Here is a 22,756-nt window from a genome sequence, read left to right as displayed (position 1 = left end):
AAGAGTGAGTTCTGACCTTCTTTAAAGGCAAGAAACCACTCTCACCCCTACCTGACTGAAAGGAGGGTTCCCATCATCCTGAAGGAGGGCAGGGAACGATCCATCTGTCTGTATTTTATGGAAGTTATGAATAACAAAATACTTTAAAGAAAAAAAAAACCAACAGACCATTCTGATTTTAGAAAATGCCAACACGTTTTCCAAAACCTCAAAAAAAACCCCACACTTAATTAATTTCTACTTTAGTCCTTTTTAATGGCCTAAGAGACCAGTATTGTAAGTTCAAAGAGACAATAAAATACCAAGACAGGTAACCAATAAAACAAGTTCCAACAACTCAGTTTTCTAACAGAGAGAATATCCGTGTGAAAGAGGAGGGAAACCCTTCAACAGAAATAGAAGGGAATTAAGGATGAAACACAATTTTATGGGTAATGAACGTGAGTAAAAACATTGAATGAGATCTATAATCAGGATTAAGGACTTGGGCAGAGGGAGAACTCAACAGAAGAACCACATCTACATGGGTCATGTTGCCAAAAGCGTGTCTGGAGCCAAACTGTGTCCAGAGACATTTAAGAAGAGAGTCTGCAATGCAGTCTTTCAGGGACAAAAAAGCACAACATAATTCCAAGTGCCTGAACATACAGTCCTTCCCTCTAGAGCTGTGGAGGGACTGCAGCCAGCTCCAGCAGGACTTGGTGTGCGCTGCATTGCAGAAAAGACTTCCAGAGGTTTGCAGGAAAGTCTGCTGGCAGTGATGGAGGGAAGATAAGAGAACCAAGCATAAAACTTCTTGGGCTCAGAGATGACACTGACAGTCTAAACTTCTCCAAAATGCATGAACCTCAAAGGAGGAAAGCATTATGAAGGATGGTCCATTCCTGCAGGGCATCTGTGGGAGTGACTGAGCAGAAAGATGATTGGAAAAACTCAAAAGCTGGGAAAACGCCTCCCAGAGAAAATACAAAAGAATTGTTTCAAACAAGACAGCTCATCCATTTTGGTGCTGTGAGCCAGCTAGCTGGCAACACCAGCTACATATTAACACAAGAGGTGCCATGAGTCAGTCTCCTGGATCCTCAGCCCACACCTCTCTTCCACACAGACAGGAAAACTAAACTGCTGAGTTTCAGCACCTTCCTGGCACGCTCATTCTTCAACCCAGCTGAAAGCCATGGAAGAAAAGGCAGTGGGTCACACAGGATAGTCCTGGGGTTAAAGAAAGGATATTCTAAACTGACCAACACATGCAGAGGATCCTTCCTTTGGGTACTTCTTCAACTGGGGCACCAGTGACATCTTATTCTCCCTTTCAGGGAACTGCTAAGACGACTGATAAACATTTGTGCCACTGTGCCCAGGCAGATGCTGTTGGAGCTTGCTTGGGATGTTCACTGCAAGGAACACTGAGGCTCAGAACCAAATCTGAAAGTTCGGTGGCAAATAAGCAAAGGAGCAGCAGCACCAAGGCCGTGACCACAAGTCACGAAGGTTCCTTTTTACCCAACCTTCTCAGTTTACCCCACAATACGTTCCTGTAGGTGGGTTATGTGTGAATAAACAACCTTGAAAGAGTAATGAGATGCTATTATTTCCAACCTAAATTATTTCCAACCTGAAAAAAAAGCTAATTGCACACTGGAAGAACAGATTTTTTTCTGCTTTTCTCACCTCCATCCTGAAACTTGCTCAGCCTTTCGAAGTAGGACGATATAGGAACCTGAACGATATCCAGGATTGCCAGCAGCGTCCGGGTCAGTCTGAGGAGCTCACTAAAACTATAAAAGCCAAAGTATATGAGGTTTCGAGCCAGATGTACCACCTGTGAGAAAAAGAAATCAAAAATGAAGGAAGTGTTGGCAACCTTTGTGGTGTTCAGCTGTGCAGTCCACGTTTCACACAGCAGCTTCCACAAAGGTTCAGATCTCAAGTCCACTCAAATTAGCACAGTTCTCCCCACTGATTTAAAATTTCCCCTTTATTCAATGTTATTTGAATCTAGAAAATTTAGGCCTATCTAAAGTTTCTGTCAGGAATTTCACACAATGCTTAAACCACAGGATTAGGTTATTTTCTTCAGTGTAATATCTTGCAGAGACAATAGTGCTTACTTATACTGAAGAATCTTTACATGTTATTTCCCTAATGCAGGAAGAAAGAGAATATGGCCATTCATCCCCCCACATATCCCTTCTCCCTCCACTGAAATGCAACCACCTCAAGAGAAGGTGGGAAGGGCTGGAAAAATACAGCTGTTTGACAGCAGACAAGAATATAATTTTCTGCAGTAACAGTCATCACCAAGAACACTGAAATTAGGAACTGGTGCTTCTTCGGGCTATTTTGCACCAACATTTATTCTGCAACTGCCTTTATTTTGAAATATCTCGACTTATCTGAAACGATAAGTAGGATGTAGATAGCTGAGAAGTACCTCAAATGTAAGTTTATTTTTCTCTTTGTCTCCAAAAGGAAAGGGCTGATTCACAACTTCTTTCAAGTACTCTTCTACAAATTCCATAGTTAGTGCAAACTTGGTCTTCATTTCGTTCCTCGAAGAGTCAGTGAAGGAATCATACCTACAGTGCAAGGCACAGAAAAAAAGGAACTATAGGCTAAACACCTATAAAAACAGAGTGAAAACTTACCCATGGAAGTCTCCAAGAGCAACAGTAATTAAGAGTTGTGTGCTCTGCAACAGAAGCACCCTTTGTTGACATCAGACATCTTACAAACCCTGGTGCCAAAACCAACCCTTGTACAAAGCGCTTCTGTGCTTTAGCCTTTCAACTCACTCATGGATTGTGATCTTGGTAGGAATTTCAGTCCACAATCTGGCATATTTGACAGGCACCACGGACTCCTGAGGATCCCTGTCCACGTGCATGTGCAGCATCAGCCGGCAGAAGGAAGCGCGGAGGTCGTAGGGGAGGCTCTCGTCAGACATGCACCGCAGGATCAGGTCCACGGAGAGCTGGGCAGAAATCTGGTTGATGGCGAGATACTGGCGGTCCAGGCACATCCTTGCAAAGAGGTTCAGTTGGTACCTTGAGGGAAAAACAAACAAACAAACAAACAAGCAAACAAAAAAGTAGTAAGGTGGTATTCAAGGAGAGCAGTTGGAAATGAAACACTGTCCCTCAAACTCTTGGTTTACAGATATATCAGCCTTACTGGTATAAAGCCTCAAAAATTACAAGAGTGACTTTGCTAAGCAAGGGGTTGACTTGCCATTAAAAATGTTAATGTCAGGATCCAGCCCCTATGAAGACTGGGCTCCCTCTGGAAGTCAAAGGAAACAGTTCAGTGGAAGGCTGAAGCACTTGCACTATTGGTTTTCAATCAGTATAAGACACTGTTCCATTATCCCCTTTCCCCTCTAATCCTCAAGACCCTCAGGACAGTCCTCCCTCAGAGCATGCCTTGCTTGCAGGGCAGCACAACCTAAAATTAAAGCCCAGTAAATAAAAGGTGAGAGGCAAAATGACAGACACACAGAGAGCTGTGATGAGCAGAGGAAACTCCAGATTTGCCTGGCAGAGACAGCACAGACTGTGACGCCTCCTGCAAGAAAAACTTAAATTCTAATCCCAGTTTCTGGCACGACCCGGTTTTCTTTTTTGATATTGGTGAATAAACTGGCTGAAAACAGCACTGGGGGTTTCAGAGAGCTGCATTTTCTCTGAATAAACAGTTTTACCTGTAGTAGGTAAGAACTTCTAAGTCAGCTTTCGTGCCCTCCTTCGCCTCCTGAGCCAGATGCCTGATGGCTTTGCCATGAGGCTCCTTGTTACTGTCAATCCAGTAAAGCCACACTTCCTCTTCATCCATGTCATCTGAGATGACTGGGCATTCCAAGGGATTGTCCATTTGTGTTGAAACCAGCCTGCAAACACAAACCATTCACAATGGAGCCACCAGCAAACTGCTACGGATAAAACAACAGAGCAGGCACTAAAGAGGTGCTGTGCTCCAGTTACAGATGCTCACTTGGTCTGAATGAGAATGTCAGCATTCCCTGGGCTCAGCATAAACTTGCAGATGAGTTCCTGAGTTACTGGTATTGCTGTGGTGTTGGATACACACAGGTCTGACAGATAATCCAAGAATCTGCAGGCAAAAAAAGAACACCACAGATGCAACAGAAAATGAGATTTAAAATACTACTCAGAAACACTGCAGGAGAAATCCCTAGCAGTCAGTACTAGAGTATGAATGCTCAAGGGAGCACAAATCACAATATTTATTGACATACAACTTTTGCCAACTCATACTCTTGCAGCTAAAAACACAAAAAGATGAGTAACAGCTTTGAGAGCCACCCTGAGTGGTGCTGAACAATCAGTCAGGGAGAGAAAAGAAAAAAATCCCAAGTGAGACATTTCTCAGCAAATCAGGGTGCTCAGGGCTCCATCCAGCTGGGCCTTGAACACTTCCAGGGAACTCTTGGCAACCAGGGAAGAGTGAAGAACTGGCAGGACCTGAGGACAGGAGCTCTGTGTTCAAAGAGGTCATTCCATGTAAAGCAGAAGCAACTAAGCTTTGCAGGGAATTCCCGTCAATTGTTCCTCTCAAACTTAGGTCTTCTGCTGTTTAACAAGGTAACAGCAAAGGTAGCCAAAAACTGGGCAAGAGGCTCAAGAGCTGGTGGGGGAGCAGATATGAGCAGGCACACACATGCACATACATATCATCCGTTCCACTTCCTAAGAAATCCAAGTACAAACTCTGGCCATCTACTATCAGCCATAAAAATAGATTTTCCAGCTTAAAAAAAAAAAAAAAAATCCATTTCTTTTATATTCTGACCTAAAGCTAATTAAAAAAAAAAAAAATCAAATGAGTGAAGTTCAAGGCCAGAATTTTTCATTTGGGACAAAATCCGGTCTAGGACACATTTCCTGAGAGCTTCACTGCTCTAGGTCTGACCTGGAATCACAACCTGCAGGAAAACTGGTATTAATAAAAGCTTAGAAAAATTGCCATCTGTGTAATTTATACCAAGATTACTGGTAGGGGAGACAACACAAGTGGCAGTTCCACAGAGGAGAAATTAAACTTCCTGTTTGCATCTCTTTGTCCCAGCCTGAAGGAAGACCAAAATTTTCAGAACAGTCCTGTGAAGTATAAACCCTCTTTTCAAGTAAGCCCTAGTTCTGAAACGCAGATATAGTCAAACCCCAAGACTGACAGGTAGTCCTGATTATTTTCTATGTGGGTTTTTCTGTTTGCCACATCAAAACTGGGAGAAAGAGACATCAGAGCAGTGAATAGCAGGGAGATTCACAGCTACTGCAAACACAAAAACCTATCAGCAGAGAAAAAGAAAGGGATGTGGACCACTTCAAACCTTGGCTCTCGATTTCTCCTGAGTAAATTCACAAATGTCTCTATTTCTTTCGCTGTGATGTGTTTCTCTAGCAGTTTTCTGTTGTTGTGCAACAAAGCTGTGATGGTGTCTTCTGCCAGAATATCATACCCAATCTGGGACTGCATGACACAGAAGTTCTTAGCAATATATTCCTGAAAAAAAAAAGGAAAATTCCCCATGGTGAACAGCCGAGCAGCAATGTTTTTTCTTTTAGAACCAGAGGCATTCAGCTCAGTTCATCAAAATAACCCTCAAAACTTTCCTCTCTGAACAAAAGAACATCTGAACACCTCGAATATGCACCCCAAGAAAGAGATGTCATATTAGGGATGACCCACTCTTCTTATACTTTCATGTACCAGAGGAATGAATGCATGAAAATACATACAAAATTCAAGAAATGGCAGCTAATTTTTTTTAAAAGGAAAAAAAAAAACACCAAAAGGTTTTTATATTAAGAAGCTTTTTTTCCCGAGTTTTCCCTCCTTCCTTTCTCTCTCTCCAAGACAAAAATATTTCTGTAAAGCATTAGAAAGAAAAACAAAGAAGCCACACAACAGCAGTTTGAGCTTTTATCTCTAGTCCCTTTGGTCCACGTTGTTCTGAAATCCTTTTCGCTCACAGGGAGTCTCCAGCAGCGGGAAATCAGGCTACCTGACAGAACAAATTCTGCTCTGATTCACTGCCATTCCCTCTACAAACACAGAAACAGATAGTTCTGCAGATTTCCCACTTCGTAGTCCAGACTCCAAGAGAATATTTTTTAATAGCAGGAAGCTCATGAAGGAAGCAGAGGACCCCAGCCTCAGCCTGAGCCTGCAGAACTACAAGGTGAACTCATGATATTCATTGCTGAACTTTCAATTCCCACACTACTAACCTACAAAAAAACAGGCTTTGCACCACAAAATCCCACTTGTAAGTGCAGAGAGCGATGTCAAATCCAAGATATATAATTACAGGAATCGGGAGGAAAATTATCCTCAGCACCACTGACCTGGTTCTTCCTGTAGTCCTGCTGGGAGTGTCTGAGGACTCTGTAACACAATCTCAGCACGTATTTGTAGGGAGCATATCTCTGGTCACCCAGGTCTTCGAGTCTCAGCATCGATCCTTCACCCTTGTCCTTAAAAGGAGCTTTGAGGATGCCGAATATCTGCTCAAAATCAGAATGGATGACAATGAAAACCAAACCCAGGCTTTTTCAAAACTTAAACTAAACAGCCCTGGCCAAATGCAAGTGGGGGCACAAATCTGAGACATCACAGCTTTATGCATTTGTGTTCAGCTTTAGATTTCCCACCAACCTGACTGGCATTGCTTTCTCTATTTCTCCTATCCCCAATTTTAAACACTGTTTGTTAAGTGCCTTAACTTCAGATACATTAAAGGAAAAGGAAGACAATACTGACTGCTGTCCAACTTCATCCTTCCCCCCCCTCCACACCTTTTTTTTTTAATTATTTCAGTAGGCTACTTAAAAAGAACATTAATTTTGATTTACTTGCAAGTTTGCCCTCATATAAACAAAGCCAGAGGTCTAGGAGGGCGTTGGAATTTTTCCTATATGGGGAATACAGTGCTGCATGCTTGTTTCAAATTTTGTGAACAATTTGCTCTCAAATGCAGCCTTAAAAGTCATCACATGAAACTAAGAGCCATCAGCCACAGCCCCTCGTGCTTCACTCTGATTCAGGGACCAAGAGATGACCCTTGACCCGGCAGTGTCTCATCTACCCAATCCAAACAACACACAAACCCACCATGGCACAAGCCAGGTCACCCAAAAACAACAGTTTCTCACCTCTCTGTCTCCTACAATCTGTCTGCAAGCACAATGAAGTTATTAACACAGCAGGAGGTACCTGAGCCAATATGTTCTGCTCCCTCATTAGTTTCTGTCGTTCCCGGTTGGGCTTGGTAACGATCACATCCAAAACCTCCTGCCCGTTGTTGGGCACATCAGCCACAAAGAAAATGAGATCTTCCAGTAACTTGGTTACAAACCTGGGATGGGTGGATGGATGGATGGATGGACAAATCATGATTATATACAGTCATTCAACACTTGCCAGGATTCACTAAGAGCGAAAATCACGTTTATAACAAGCTTTGCCTGGCAAAATGGGACTCCCATCGCTGCAAAGTTAAGCTTGGCGTGCACTTAAGGATCCCAAGCCTTGGTTCAGCAGAAGCTTAAATCGATCACGGGGCTGTTTACCAAGGCATTAAACAACAACCAGAGGGAAAGCAGGAGAGAAATGCAGGATGTGGGATTGATACACAGTATTCCAAGATGCAAAATCCACACCAGCTGGCCTCAATGCCCAGGAGCAGTAAAAAAGAAACTTCAACAGCCTAGCAAGGATTTTTATGCTTTACCATGGGTCCATGAAACAAGATGATGGACTCACTAGAGGAAGAAAAACATTCTGCCACCAGATAATTTCCCTACTGACCCAAGAAACTGTTTCATATATATACTTTTTCAATTATATATATTCATACATAACTGCTTTCATATATATATACTGTGCCAAGAAAGTCTCAGCCCACCGATGGAGAGCAGCAAGGTATGTGTGTCCCCCAAGAAAAAAAGAACAGAAAAGGCAGATGTAGGACGAAGCAGACCAGAAATAAACTGCTGGGACTCCTCTTTATCTAAGCAGGGCAGCGATAAGACAGCAAAAAGATCTTTGGGTTTTGTTTTTTTTTTACACTCAGCTTTCTGAGGCTGAGTACCAACACCCAAGGCCATTACAGATCTGCCTGTTATGATATTAAACCATCTGGTCTAACTGCTACTGGAAACTCACTGCAAGAATCCAGTTTTATCACCAAAAATTAACATCTTCAGGGGGAAAAAAAAAAAAAAAAAAGGACCTGTATATGATGCATTACAGGTTACAAATTAACACTGCCAGAGAAGCTGTCTTGTATGCAGTTTAACCACAGGCAGGTGAAGACAAATAGTGAAATTCATCACTGGCAGTGGGATATATTTGGCTACAGCAAAATCCCTTAATTCAGGGACAGGTGGGAATGAATACAAGGGGAAAACACAAAAATTATGTAAGAGAGGAAAAGAAAACGAGGGGAAACAGAAATAAGAAAGGAAAGGGACTTATGGGGGCAGCCTCTCAGTCACACTAAAACCTCCTGCTGAGGCTTTTGCAGCACAAATATGAGGTGAACATGAACTTCACACAGACCAAGAGCTCTCCTGTGCTGCCTGTTGTACAGATGGCCTTCTTGTGCATGAGGATCAGATGCAGTGACGCCTCATATTGCAGCTCAGAAGTGGTTTATCAAAGGATATTAGGACAAGCACATTTACCCATTTATTTATGTGGCCAGTGAGCTGGGGAAGTGCTGTTTACCCTCATTTTGGAGAAGAGAGGCACAGATCAGCCTGGATGCTGTGGCAGAGGTGGGAACTAACCCCAGGCTCACACTCTCAGCACTGAAGTGTCCTCTCCCAACTGCCTCTGTGTCCACGAGGATATCACTAAATTACATTCTATTGTGAGGTCACGGCATCATGAGTAACCAAATGTTAATTTGGAAGGGGGAAAAAAAAAACCAAACCAAACAACTCACTAACCTCCTTTCATTCTGGGTTATTGTTCCGTTCTCCAGCTTTTTAACTGTTGATGCTAAAACCTTGTTTGCATCATTGGCAAAGTCCAAGTCTCTGACCTCAGACAGGGGAACCGACACAATGGCAAAAGCTTCCTTGTCCTCTTTGGTTTGGCACGTCCCGATCTGCAACAGTTTTTGGTTTAATGTGGGTAAGCAGTGCTCTTACCTTTATCCCGATTATTATGCATATTCTACCTGTTAGAAGGCAGATCACTGGTAGACAGGTTCAGGAATGAATTTGGGAATTTGGATCCCAAGGTACAGGTGTTTACCTTTAACATCACAGGCCTCTCCTCCTCAGTGTCTATTGGAATGCTGGTGCTGGTGACCCAAGTGTTGGTGCATAAGTGCCTCAGTCGGACATAGGAGTTCCTAAAGGAGGACAAAGCAAATAACAGGCAGAGCTGCAACAAGAACAGCATCTTGGGATTATGCAGAGTGCTGGTTTTTAAGTAGGAGTAAAATATTCTTTAAAGGGGAAAAAAAAAAACTTAAAGAAAGGGAGATGTTATAAAATCCCATCTGAATGGAAACACATTTCACGAATAAACCCAATTCTTTCATTGTTTTTTCTTTCCTGCAGAGTAACCACCCCCTTTAAACTGTCACAGAACAAAAGCCAGAAAGTAAAGCTGACCGTGGTTTCACAGCTTCACCATAATGGTCTGCAAACCCCGGTTCCAGGGAGCAGGAATTCACAGTATAGGTTCTCAGCTGGAAATCAAGTGAACAAAGAGCAGACACGAGATCCTGCAAAATTCTTTCCATATGATAATCTGGGGGTATTATCAAAAAGCAGAGCTGAGAAACCAAGTGCAATTTTTCACCCCAAATTTTACTTTTCAAATACATTCGCTGTGGCCTTCGTTCACGCTCTCCCTTTCGCGCTGATGGGCTCTGAGTGTTCAAGCAACCAAATTATCTGGCAAAACTCAGCACAGCGAACACCCTCCAAAGCCGCATACAGCAGTATTTGGGGGTACCCAGCTTTAAAAATCCACCCTCCTGACAAGTAGCCCCGAGTGTCTGCAAGCCCATTCAGTCACAGCCGACCACCCCGTGACTGATCCGGCCCATCTCAGCAATGCAGCAACAGCCAAAAAGTTCCAATACTGACAATTAAAACCCAGAAGCCACACTTGCTGAGCTCATCTGAATAACAAATGCCTTCGGTGGCATCATGATCTGTCAGGGAAGCAGAAGCCCAGTTCACCACGCAGGTTATTTTGTTGGGAACAATCCAGTTGGATCTATCAGGAGCACAGGTTTTTTTTCTGGCAGCGCACAGAGCTCAGTTCTGTCCTCGCACGTATCTGTGCGATATTTAGCCCATTATTTTTCTCTTCACAGGCTCCCTTTAAGTGTCACTTGTTTTATCCTTATAATTATTTTACCCAGTCACAGCAGCAGCATCATGTTTTATACATCCCTTGTTTACCCACGAACACCCCTCAAATTTCAGCAGGAGGATAATACTTGCTCATGTTTGATTTTTTTTTTTCCCCCTGCTTTACTCACCAGCATAATGCCAGGGAGAAACCCTGTCAATGCAGCACTATTTTCTGCCCTTTTTTCATTCCCTTTTTTTTTTCATTTTACCTTGGAACCAGGCAATCAGCTCTCTGAAGAGTGGTGGCATCCAGTTCAAAGAGAGATGCGATGTCATTTCCATGTGGCACAGAGACCAAAGTATACATAATCTTCTCCCCTGCCTGGCGCTTCTTCTTTGAAGCAGGAAGGTCGCCTTCTCTCTGCTGATTAGGCACAAGGGTTATTTGCTTGCATTATAAATCCTCCATTTACCTTGCAGACAATCTGAATTGTAATTTTTTTTTTTTTCCCCCTCCTCTTTTTACCTTCCAGCAAGAATTTACCACGACTGGCTTTGCAGCCGACACAAAGGGTGCACTCTGCCCCAGGCACGTGAGGTCTGGGGCAGTCATTAGAACAACAGCAGGCCTTGAGCTACAGAGAGGCTGCAGCACTGGATGTGTTATTACTTGGCACTTGCAACTTCAAAAAACCTGCAGCAGCTGCAGTCCCCTCGCTCCCATAGGATGGAACTACACAGCGCTGGTTTGGGAAGTTCAAAGAAGAGAATTAATGAAAATCGAGATTTTTTTTTTTTTTTTTTTTAAAGCGGGGAGGGGATTTAAAAATTAAGCAATTTGCCTAAATCCGTTGTTGTTTTAGTTAAGTTTGCTCATTTTTTTTTGCCTCTCGTGTGGTCAGAATCACAGCAGCACACTTTCACAGAATCACAGAATCCCTTAGGGTGAAAAAGACCTCCAAGGTCACCAAATCCAACCTTTGATAGATCACCACTTCGTCAACTAAATCATGGCACTGAGTGCCATATGCAGTCGTTTTCTGAACATCTCCAGGGATGACGACTCCACCACCTCCCTGGGTAGCCCCTTCCAATGCCTGACAACACTCTCCATGAAGAAATTCCTCCTGACGCCCAACCTGAACCTCCCCTGGCACAGCTTGAGGCCGTTTCCTCTCGTCCTGTCCGATGCTTTCTAAACAGCAAGAACCAGAATATCTGCTCCACTAAGCAGATATGGACACAGAGCACCAACACAAGTCTGATTTTACCCACTGCAAGGGGAGAAGTTTGTTGCCTCTGAGGAGCTTTCAAGTGACAGAGTCGCTCAGACGAGGCGGGTGAGTCTGAGGTGCCATCCTCCTCCCACCGTCTGCTCTGAGTCTGTGGGGATTTTACGACCCAGACATCCTCATCTTTAGCCACCTACACGCCTTTGTCTTCACAGACTCCAAATTCCACCTTCCCTAGGCACACATCATGGCTTGAAGGAGCAGTTCAGAGTCTGTGTCTGTACCCACCCAGCAACCAAGAGAATTCCTGGTGTAAGTAAAAGCTGCTCCTCTGGGGTGTTGAGTTAACACGTATTACAAAAGACTAATAACCAATTAAAAGACTGGCAGCCCAAGGCCCTTCTTGTACACAAAATATATATCCTGGAGGTAGAAGAAAAGAGGAATGAAGAAAGTCAAAATGGGGAGGGGGGGGTAGGAAGGAAACCTTGGAAACCTGAAATACTATTATAATAATTTATAATGCAGCTCTAGGGAAGAAGAGCTGTACAGAGCAATGTAAAAGGCCAGGCTGCACTCAGTTTGCATTAGCACCTCGATTAAAACCAAACTGTAAGGGATAATCAAGGGCAAAGCTTTGATTGTCCATGTTGACAATTGAGATTAAGCAACAAAAATCAAGGATGAGTGAAACTATGTAAGAAAGGGCCAGTTATCTCATTTCAAGGCGCTTTGAGAATCCTTCCAAAACACCCATTTGTTTCATTATCAGGTCTAAAAAATGCCAGCTTTCCATCCCATTATTTCCATCAAGGACAGAGACAGAGAAAAGGCACTTAAACTGTAAAAGAATCCTTCTAAGAGCTTAATACTTGTGAAAGTCTGATGCTAAATGAAAACTACTTCCTACATTTCCAAACAAAACAGGAAACTGGAAAACCAGTTTAAAATTCAAGAGGTCTGTAAAGGGGTGAGTAGCACAGAACAGTAGTTCAGAACAGCATCCAGACTTTTTGATATTTCCCGTAACTTATATTCTGGTTTCCCAGAAACTACCCACTCTGCTATAATTTCCAGACTGAAATGACTGGTATACAAAAAGGCAGGACACTTCATCATTGTATGGGGTTTTTTTGTTTGTTTGTTTTGGGGTTTTTTATGGTTTAGGGGTTTTTTCAGTTGGCAGATGGGGTTAAATCCCGACACTCTGACAGGAGTGGAGTTCACCCTGCAGTTTGGGGTTGACTAACCACTAAGTCTTCCCAACAACTGTATAAATCCAGCTGAGCAATAGAATTGGCTCATCAGGCCTAAATGCCACCAACCGGGCTTAACAGCTGTCAAATCAAACCTGGCACAGGAGCAAGATCTGGTTTTTAGTCTAAAAAGAAAGTCTGCTTCAACAGGGGGCGAGACAGCGTCTGCAAACTGCTGACTGCAAGGCCAAGCTTAGCTGAGCAAACCCAGCCCCGCACAAGAGCTGTGCTCCAGACTGAACTCCACCACAAACCTCATTATTTTAGGATCTGAACCTCACAGCTCAACCTGGACTACGGGCATTAAGCATTAATCAGGGAAAAAAAAAACCTCGTGTGTCTTTCAACTTGGCAGCTCTGAAAACAAGTGGCATACATGGAGCACGTGGGAGACAGGAACACTGTCATCACATATCAGCATGCAGGGATTTGTATTTATGTCTCAATTTATGTCTCAGTCCATGTGCACACACCTGTCTGTGTGTGGGAGAGGGAGAAGCGCTCAGGCACTTGCACACAGAAAGCTTCTCATGATAAATTAAATTTAGTAAGCAGTCATCAGAACCTGCACTCAAACCCGGCCATTATTGAATCAGCAGATGAGTCTGTGAGAGGATGTGAGAAGAAGTGAAAGTATTAGGCTATTTTAAATTAATTAGACAATATGATCAGCTCAGGAGAAAGCACTGAGTTCCTCGCCAGTTAAAAACAACGTGACATTTGCTCAGGTAAAAAAAAAAGTGGCATATGAGCAGAGGCAGCCAGAAAAACCAGATTCAACTGAGAGGAAGGAAGAAAAGAATTGCAAAGGAAATCAAATGTAGAGAGAAGAAAATTTAACTTAAAGCAGTACGAAGAGGAAGCCAATGGAACAGTTTCGGAGATGATGGAGATGTGGTCAGTGACAGCCAAGGAAAGCACTCCCAGGAGTTTATAAAAGACAAAAATCCAGGTGAATTACATGTTGGGAGTATGGAGAGGAGGTGCAAGAACTGTGGGCAAAACAGTTAAAAAATGGGCAGGCAGAAATATTAACAGATAGTAAATTCACTGAGGGAAAACAAATACGGTTTTGATTGTCCCAAACTAATCACAAACTAGTGAGGGGCTGTCCCAAGTCAAATCAGACCCATATCCCAGGTGAAGAAGGTGGAATCACCTCACTCTTGTCGTGCACTGGTTAAATCACTCACAAGGACGAGGGAGAAATATGTGAGGAGATTTGCCTTTCTTGAGACCTGCAGCCCAGCAGACGAACCCTTTTCACAGCTCTTAACAGAACTGCTAATTGAGACCTACCCCAAACCTTCATTATTCATCTCAGTGGGGCACCATATTTAAAATTTAGGAGATTTACACGGAGTTTTCCTTACAGAGGGGCCTTGGTTTCAACTGCAAAGAGCAACACAAACCCATAACAGAGCTGAAATACCCTTTCTTTTAGACAGACCTGGAATACCTTTTCTTTTAGAAGCCCAATCTGCAATTCCAATGGGTGAAGACACCTCTGGTGGCATGGAGACAGACAAGGATAATGCCCTGCTCCTGAACGAATACATTAAGCTGCACTCCAGATTTCAGCAGAAATTAAATTTAATAGCAGCCAGAGTGCTGAAAATGCCTGTTCAAGCCAGTGCAATGTGGTATCTCAGTGTGTTAACCCAGTTTGGGAGGCTCTCAGAAAACAGGTCTCTTTTCCCAGAGCACTAACGTGAGCAGAACTGCCTAGGTTAGGTTATTTTAAATATTCTATATGGAAAGATAATGGAGTAAATGAATGGGCAGCCCTGCTCCTGCACGTTCCAGAGCCCTGGCAGACGGCACAGCACAGCAGTAGCCTCCTGGAACACCTTCACTGTTGACTCATTTGTGAGTCATCGCATTTTTAGCGGAGACATCACGTTGCAATCCTGTTGTTGGGAGCCAGAGACATTCTGTAAGAAACAATGTATGCATTTCCAGAGCTGATTCAGACCTGTGTGCAACAGCAGAATAATAATAATGTGCCAGCATCCGTGTCTCCCCTTCTCCCCCAGCTTCTCCAGTGGTCTGACTGCTGGTTTTATATAAGCAGAGTTGCTGACATTTTAAAGCTGATGATTATTCTTTTCTTTTCAATGGTTTTTTTTAGGTTGTTTATTGTCAGGTTAATCCTTTAAAAAAACCCAGTGAATCCCCCAATTCTATTCTTGTTTAAACTGCATCACCTGTGTCCCATACTATAAAATTATAATTTAATAAATTAGATCCTGGAAGGTAAAATAAAATTTTAAAAAAATAAATATATTTGCATTGCTCATCAAAAAGAAAAATCTCTTAGGTTGGCAGCAAGAAAGTTAGAATTGCAGAATGTTTGGAATTCATAAAGACAGATAAACAGAAGTCAAAGGAGATACATTAAACTGCACCTGGAAGTCCATGGTAGAGTTGCCCAACTTCTTTACAAGAAAAGGACACACGTGCCAGTCTCAATTCTAAGAAAAATCTCAACAATAAAAGGCAGTTTGGAAGTGGTTAGAATTAGCACTCTCCTGAAAATGAGGACAAATGGAGTTAAGGTATCTATCCAAAGACAGTCCTTAATGCAAAGGCACTAACAAACGACAGGTTTCCAGCTTTCTTGACATTTCTCCGACGTTTGGAGCATTCTCCTGCATGCTGTACATTTCTATCCTTAGAAATAACAGCCTGCTCTGCAGCACAAAGCACACCAATTTTGGATTTAAAGGGGGCTGTAACACAGAACACCAGATTTTGATGCACGCTCTACGACGATCTCCTGGGCTTCAGGAGGTGAAGAAGTTTGTTATTTTTGTAAGACCCTTGAATCACAGGAAGGTCTGCCCATTAAAAAAAAAAAAAAAAATCCTCTTCTGGAGCTTAGGTGTGAGAATATTAATCAACTCATCGTAAGGCCAAATTTTACCAGAAATAAAAGCAGTGCTTCACAAGACAATTTGGCTGGATTGTCAAGCAGCAGCTCATAAATGAGCAATGAACCGCAGTCCCAACACACCTTTAACGCTTGGGAACAAAAGTCCCAATGGCTTCCAGTAATATTTATGATCTCTGGAGCCAAAACCCTTTTTGGGTCACATAAGGCAAGGCAAAAAAGATGCACTTGGACAGAACCCAGGTGTCAGTGCCCACGACTGCACCACGGAAATTCCTTCTCTGCTGCTGCTTCCGAAAATTCAGTTGCCTGAGCAACTGTGATCAGGACTTGTAAACCAGGCAGGGAACATACACAAGAAGCCCTGTCACACCTTCAGGAAGGAGTTAAGAGCTGGCACAGATGGCTGTGCTGCCTTTAAAACCCAGACAACAGATACGGAGGTGGTACCAGACTGGCAGGGAAAAGAAAAACACAGAGTCAGTCACTGCTGGAAGGGACCAACAGTGGGGCATTTGGTCCCAGCTCCCCGCTCCAGCAGGGTCATCCCACAGCACATGGCACAGGATTGCAGCCAGATGGTTCTGGAATATCCCAGTCAGGGAGACTCCACACCCTCTCTCACAGCTTAAAGACCCCCAAATATTATATGATCCTCGTACTTCTGAGGGATAATTCAGAACACTGTCACGATACCAAAAGGAATTCCTGCCCAGGGATCTGAAGCTTCTGCACAGATCCCTCAGTTGCTCAAGGCCAGAATGAAGGCTTAAAATAGCCACTGCTGACTCATGGCATTTCCAACAGGACTACAAAGGGATTCCTACCACGCTACAAGTGCCTCTAGGCTTGGATTTACACTGAGGTGTAACCAAAAATTGTTAGAGGTTCTTTCACAAAACACCTTTCACAAGGAAGTGCCGAGCGCGCAAGTTAAAATTTCCACGGAGACATCAGCTTTGATCATCAATCAGCTTTGATTAATTTATTTATTGGAAGTATTTCTCTGACATGATTTATCTGGCCTGGGGTTTTAGCTGAAACCAATAGCCAGGAAGGATAAGCCAAAGTGATAGAGAAGCCACCTTAAACATTCATGCTCAGGTTACTCTCGGGCCTTCTTCATTACCCAGTCCAGGGAATAAGTAACTATTCAGATGAATTAAAGTGGTTACAAAGCTGCCAGGGCCTCAAGTGTCATCCCAACACAAAACAGAAACAACTGGTGGAACTTCTGTGCTTTTGGAAGGGAGAAGTCTCATTTCTCTAGACAGCTTAGCTTTTATTGCTATATTACCTCTATTACCAAATGCCACTGAAGATAGAAAACTAAAGTTGTCAACTCCTAAAAAAGTCTCAGTTTTTATTAAAATTGCAGTCCTCGAGGCACGGGATTATGTAAGAACCTTGGGTTTCATTTCATGAAAACTTAAAAAAAAAATTCTTCCCCTGTGCAGAAAAAAACCTTTAAAATGCATCCTCTTAAAAGAACAAGAGCCAGGAGGAAGGCAGAAAGAAATTCAACTGAAATTTTTCAAAGAAGATCTCAGTGTTTTCAAGGCAGTCTCGGGAATCTGATGGAGGAATGACTCTTTTTTGGAATATCTGTTGTCTTAGTAACAGTAAGATTCCCCCAAGGTCTTCACTCCCCTTCCTTCACAGGTTATAAACCACATGTCTGGCCTTGCCTTGTTAGACAGAATTAGCCTAACGTGCTCTTGATGTTGTACAGAAACAGGCTGCTGCCTCCTCCAAACCCATCCATGCTGCAGCAAAGGCAGTTTGGATCCTTGCAAAGATGCCCCAGCAGCCATAAAATGTAAATAAAAACAAAGTGGGTTGAGGGCATGGCATTTCCCAGGTTATATGAACATATAAATTCCACTTACCAAAGCTTTTCCTTCATTATTACCTTCTGGATAGCGAGGGTTGAGCTGGAAAAGAAAAGAAATCAATTTTCGGCCACGAGGAAGCTGAACTCTCATTCTGTGGTACCTATCTACTATATCCTGGAAGCTTTGGGACATTTCAGAAGTGGGGGAGAGGGTTTGGTTCAGTTCTGTGCGATGTATCCACGCTGCAAAAGGACAGTGGAGTGTTTAGAAGCAGCACGAGAATGAGAGGATAAGAATTACCAGCTCGGTTTCTGACTTAGCTGGCTCTGTCCTCACCTCAAAAAAAGTGCATCTTGCAACCAAGAGGAATCTCAAATAACCAAAACCAAGGAGGGCTGATGAAGAAAGCACGGACAGTTACTATTTTAAACACAGCAAGTTAGTCACCCACGCACTTACACACGAAATCACTTCCAGGATTGACCTGGAGCAGATAAAAAAAATTAACAGCCTTTATGTCTGCTGAGATTTTTACAGGAAGACAGTGAGCTCAGAGTTAACCCAGCTTTGCAACAGGGATGGCAGGGCCACTACACACAAGAGTTTCACTGCACTGTGGTTCTGCTTAACCATTAGCAACGGGGATCGTCTTTTCCATGTCACGCCAGGATTACCAAGCACTACTTAATAGCTGAAGCAATATGAGAGGCTTGGATGAAAGACACTATAAAGTATTTAACAGCCTTTAATATGATACTACTTTTGACAAGGGAAATATGTAGACTATGAGTGATTATGTAGGCAGATAGACTCTCAAATAAATAAAAACACATACACCCACTCACTGGCTGCACATGAAACCTTTCAAGATTTGACTTACATAAAGACACTATTTTGCCTCAATATTTACCAATATTCCCTGACATAGGATATGCCATCAAAGCACTGAAAATGCTCAAGTTATAAGTTATATAAGGCAATTTAGTTCTTAGGCAATCACAGTGTGTATACATCTTACAGATAAGTACACTCATTTTCTTGGCTTGAATTTGGCATCACCAGTCTGGCAGAGCCAGAAGGGAATTGCACAGGGCAAAAATTAATGAATCCCAGTAAAACATCTCAATATCGTGTTATCATACATCTAGCATTATGCAGACAACTTTAGTGAAGAGGTTTTGCTAAGTCTATAAGGTTTTAATTAATAATTACCATTTACACCCCTTTACCCACTCCCCCCTCCCCCCCAAAAAAGCCAGCTCCCCTCCACATCATGAACCTGAAGAAAGACTTGATTTTGAAACAGAAAAAACCTACAGGGTTTCACTAAAAGGCTCGAGTTGTCTACCCAGGATGAATTAATTCCTTAATTCTGATATCTTTCAGCTTCTTGCTTTCAACATAATGAGGATTTTTTTTTTTATTTTTACAAAATACAGCCACAACAAGAGAAACTAAGAAAATCTCCCTCCCACGACACTTCTTGCCTACTCTAAAAATCACCGAACAGATTGCCCTCAAATCTCCAAAATAGTTCACCTGCGGACTGAGGGTGAGGGAGACAGAAGGCTCCAATGGAAAAAAAAAAAAAAAATCAAGTACATCCTTTTATGATGGTTTTTCGTGCCCCACTGTTAAATCAGACTTTTAGCTGTTATCCCATCCTATATTCTCCAGGTAGAGGGAGCATAAATCATGTGGTGGTGTATGTCATATTACACCTGTTCTGAGTCCTTTCCAATATCCAAGTACACAATGACCTAAGGACACCCCGACAGTCTTAACACTCCAAAATCTATTGCTTTTTCTGATTTATGTAAGATAGCTTCTGTGTTCCTCAATAAGCTTCCAAAACAAAAGAATCCTTGAAAACAACAACATTAATATTACTTTTCCCCCTCGCTGCTAATGAGATCAAGTAAAAAAATTTTTGCAGGTGTTCAGAAAGTAAGAATACTGTCCTAAAACAGCCTCATTCAAGCTCACCAGTCTTCGAGGTTTTTTCGTGTCATTGGGGGTGTTGAAGTTGCACTTCACAGAAGCGTAGCTGGAATACAGTGCTGAGTATTTCTGCAAAATGCCACTGGAAGGTGCCTGCAGTCAATACTCAGTAAGAACATGATGCATTGCAAACTGCTGAGCTTAAGCAAGGGTGATTGTACAAATCATTATTCTAACAAACAGCTTGATTATATGTTATTTCTTTTAGAGTATAGATTTTTTTTTTTTTTAGGGTGTATCTTCAACAGCTTCTTTTCCAATGCAGAATAATCCAGAAATCCTAATCCTCCATTGCTTGTTTTTCAACAAAATTTGGTATGGCCGCTTTTTTACCTTTCCACGGATGGGAGAGAAAAAGGTACCACAAAATGAGAGTTCAGCCTCCTCATGGCTGAAAACCAAACAATATCAAAGACCCTGAAACTCATGTCACGTTATCATGGAATGGTTTAGGTTGGACAACAGAGAATATCCAGTTCCAACCCCCCTGCCACGGGCAGGGACACCTTCCACTAGCCCAGGTTGCTTGGAGTTCCATCCAACCTGGCCCTGGACACTTCCAGGGATGGGGCAGCCACAGCTTCTCTGGGCAACCTGTGCCAGGGCCTCCCCACCCTCCCAGGGAACAATTTCTCCCTAATATCCAACCTAAACCTGCTCTCTGTCAGTTTGAAGCCATTCCCCCTTGTCCTGTCACTCCAGGCCCTTGGAAATTGTCTCTCTCCATCTTCCCTGTGGGCTCCCTTCAGGTCGTGGAGGGTCAGACTCCACTCCACACATCCTCCAGCCTACACAGAACCTCCCAAACTCCAGAAAATGGGTCTACCCTATCAACTTTTCTTTCCCACCACAGCACCACCGAAGACATCACGGTTTTACACAGTGTAAAATTTTACAAACTCAAGTCAGCCAAAGTTACATCTTTACAGTTTTCAATCCACAAGGCCTGACAGTGCATAATTTCCTGAGGTTCTAACTATTGTGCAAAACAACTTCTTGTTAACAGGTTATTCCTGGCTTTAATCTCTCCTTTTGCATTTTCAGGTAATAAGATAAGCTTTACAGTCCAGCAACTGTGGACAAACAGCTTGAAATGTCACATTTATACTGAATGCTGATTTCTTGAAGAAATGCATGGAAAGTACCCAAACAGGGTATTTTTGGACACTCAATTAAGAGGGAGAGAAAGGAGTTTGAGGAAAGAAACACCCATGCTGGTTTTAATCAAATTTTGTTGACTAGGTAAAGGATATTTTTAAAGCATCTTGTCAGAGAAAGGAATTAAGATTGCCAAATTTCAGCTAAATGAGCATTTTAATGACTTGGTTAAAACCTGCATTTATGAAGGAAACCCTGACAAAGAATGAAAGGATCTAATTCAATACACGTAAACAGTTCCCATTTCATTTGATAACCAGCCTGTTACCCAGTCAACAAGGCCAAGTGTTTCAGGGGGAAAAAAAGCCAGCACAAAAGAAAACTAATCCACTTTTCAAATCTTTCATCTTCATTAGGCTTGCTTTGTTCTTTGTTAATGTCACACTGATTAGCTTTCGATAAATGCAAAGGACTTTTGCACAATTTCAAAGACTTCAGTGGCATTCAAAGGACTTTTGCCACCTTATTAACTTGCCAGAGAAAGACTGGCTGGGATTTTACCTTGATAAACTCCATTCAAACCTGCCACAGCACTGGCAAAGGGTTCCTGATAATCATCATCTGAGTTTAAAAATCCTTTAGTCCAACCTGAATGCTGGGCCAGCCACAACCTCAGTCTGAGCTCCAGCAGCTCCACACCGACCTGTGCTAGATGAGAAACATCCTCATCCCTCCAAGAGTTATGTCCTAAATGTTAATATCCCAAGTGCCTTTCAGTGGTCCTCACAAAAATAACTAAGGATGATGGAATTAGACATGGCTGGTATTTCTACTGTTAAAAAACCAACCAACCAAACAAAAAAAACCCAAAAAAACACGTGCACAAAAAACTCCACCAGCAATAAAATGCAAATGAGGGGAGACTTGTAAACCTCCATCGAGCATCACAAATAAAGAGGCCCAAAAATAATGGAACAAAAGCTTCTCAAGCAGTCTTGAAGTAATAAACGACCCCAAAAAAAATAACGCATTTGCTGGTTTGGGACACATCAAAATGCAGCACCAGAAGATGTTGCATTTGTAATAACAGAAGTAGTCCTGTGCAGTGACTAGATGACAATAAATGCTGTGTTAATGGCTTTGCACTTCCTTCCTCCTAAAGCCTGTACGTAAACAAACACAGCCTAAACGCAGCCAAGTTAGGCAGGACTGGAAAAGCATTGCTGAACAGTCTCAGGTCCACTTGGCTGAAGGGAGAAAAAAAAAAACTCCTTTCTCCAAGATCCAGATTTATAGAGGTGTTTGCACACCGACAGATGCAAATGTTGTTCTCAACTTTCACCAAAGTCAAGGCAAGTCAGGTCAAGAAATTTAGCTGCATTCTCAAGATTCTTAAAAACCTTGGAAAAAAAATCTAGCTTGGGACTTGTAACTTCTAACTCTGCCACTTTAAAAAGCCACATCCAAGTCTGTGGAACAGGTCAGACTGGCTCTGTAAATCAGTAATCCATCCTCCTCCTCTAGTCTCTGGATCTCTTCCATCTCTTCATGCGTAGCTGTAAATTATCCCTCGCTCCTTGCAGAGCTTTGAACAAAACCCCACTCCTGTGAGACGGTGAAAAATAGAAATAAGGCTCACGGTGCTGGGTTCACCCCCTCGCCTTGGCAAACCCTCTCCAATCGATGAGCCCAACAGACAGGAGTTCATCTCGATACCGAATTAACATTTAATGAAGAGACTGGGAAAAATCGGCATTTGAGGGGGGGGATTTTGAAGCGGCCTCCAGGTAAGGAGGTCCCGCAGTACCAACAGATTAAATGTGTGAAGGCCTTGGTGGATGCTGCCACCTCCTGGTACCTTCTCCGGTTTGCAAACTCTTCTCCCTGAGCAAGAGGTACCTGCAGGTCTATTAAACAAGGCCATTTTGAGCCAGTGATTTGCCACAGGGTTCTAAAGGCAGTAGGAACCACAGAGCATCTGCCACTGCGTTCTCCTCCTCTGCCTGAGCTGCACGACCAGCGGGGTGGATAAATCCTTCTGCCAAGGTTTGCTCCCGTGCCACCCCAAAAAAAAAATAACAGAGGTTCCTAAATA

General features: G+C 42.7%; 1 protein-coding gene across 2 annotated transcripts in view; it reads right to left on the bottom strand.

Moving 5' to 3' along the window:
- Positions 1-22,756, bottom strand: part of ITPR2 (inositol 1,4,5-trisphosphate receptor type 2) — a 206,391-nt gene that overhangs the window by 163,917 nt on the left and 19,718 nt on the right. For both annotated transcript variants that reach the window (XM_027898520.1, XM_027898521.1), the window contains 12 exons: positions 17,617-17,661; positions 10,616-10,770; positions 9,289-9,388; positions 8,979-9,139; positions 7,240-7,381; positions 6,372-6,530; positions 5,354-5,526; positions 3,994-4,113; positions 3,704-3,889; positions 2,799-3,050; positions 2,438-2,582; positions 1,675-1,825 (listed from right to left, as the gene is read on the bottom strand). In XM_027898520.1, the coding sequence (XP_027754321.1) occupies positions 1,675-1,825; positions 2,438-2,582; positions 2,799-3,050; positions 3,704-3,889; positions 3,994-4,113; positions 5,354-5,526; positions 6,372-6,530; positions 7,240-7,381; positions 8,979-9,139; positions 9,289-9,388; positions 10,616-10,770; positions 17,617-17,661 (1,789 nt within the window). The remainder of the gene's footprint in view (positions 1-1,674; positions 1,826-2,437; positions 2,583-2,798; positions 3,051-3,703; positions 3,890-3,993; positions 4,114-5,353; positions 5,527-6,371; positions 6,531-7,239; positions 7,382-8,978; positions 9,140-9,288; positions 9,389-10,615; positions 10,771-17,616; positions 17,662-22,756) is intronic.

Source organism: Empidonax traillii, unplaced genomic scaffold (genome assembly GCF_003031625.1).
Source record: "Empidonax traillii isolate 1590-97213 ecotype Southwest subspecies unplaced genomic scaffold, ASM303162v1 scaffold601:size890739, whole genome shotgun sequence".
Taxonomy (NCBI): domain Eukaryota; kingdom Metazoa; phylum Chordata; class Aves; order Passeriformes; family Tyrannidae; genus Empidonax; species Empidonax traillii.
This window is presented reverse-complemented; position numbering and strand designations above follow the sequence as displayed.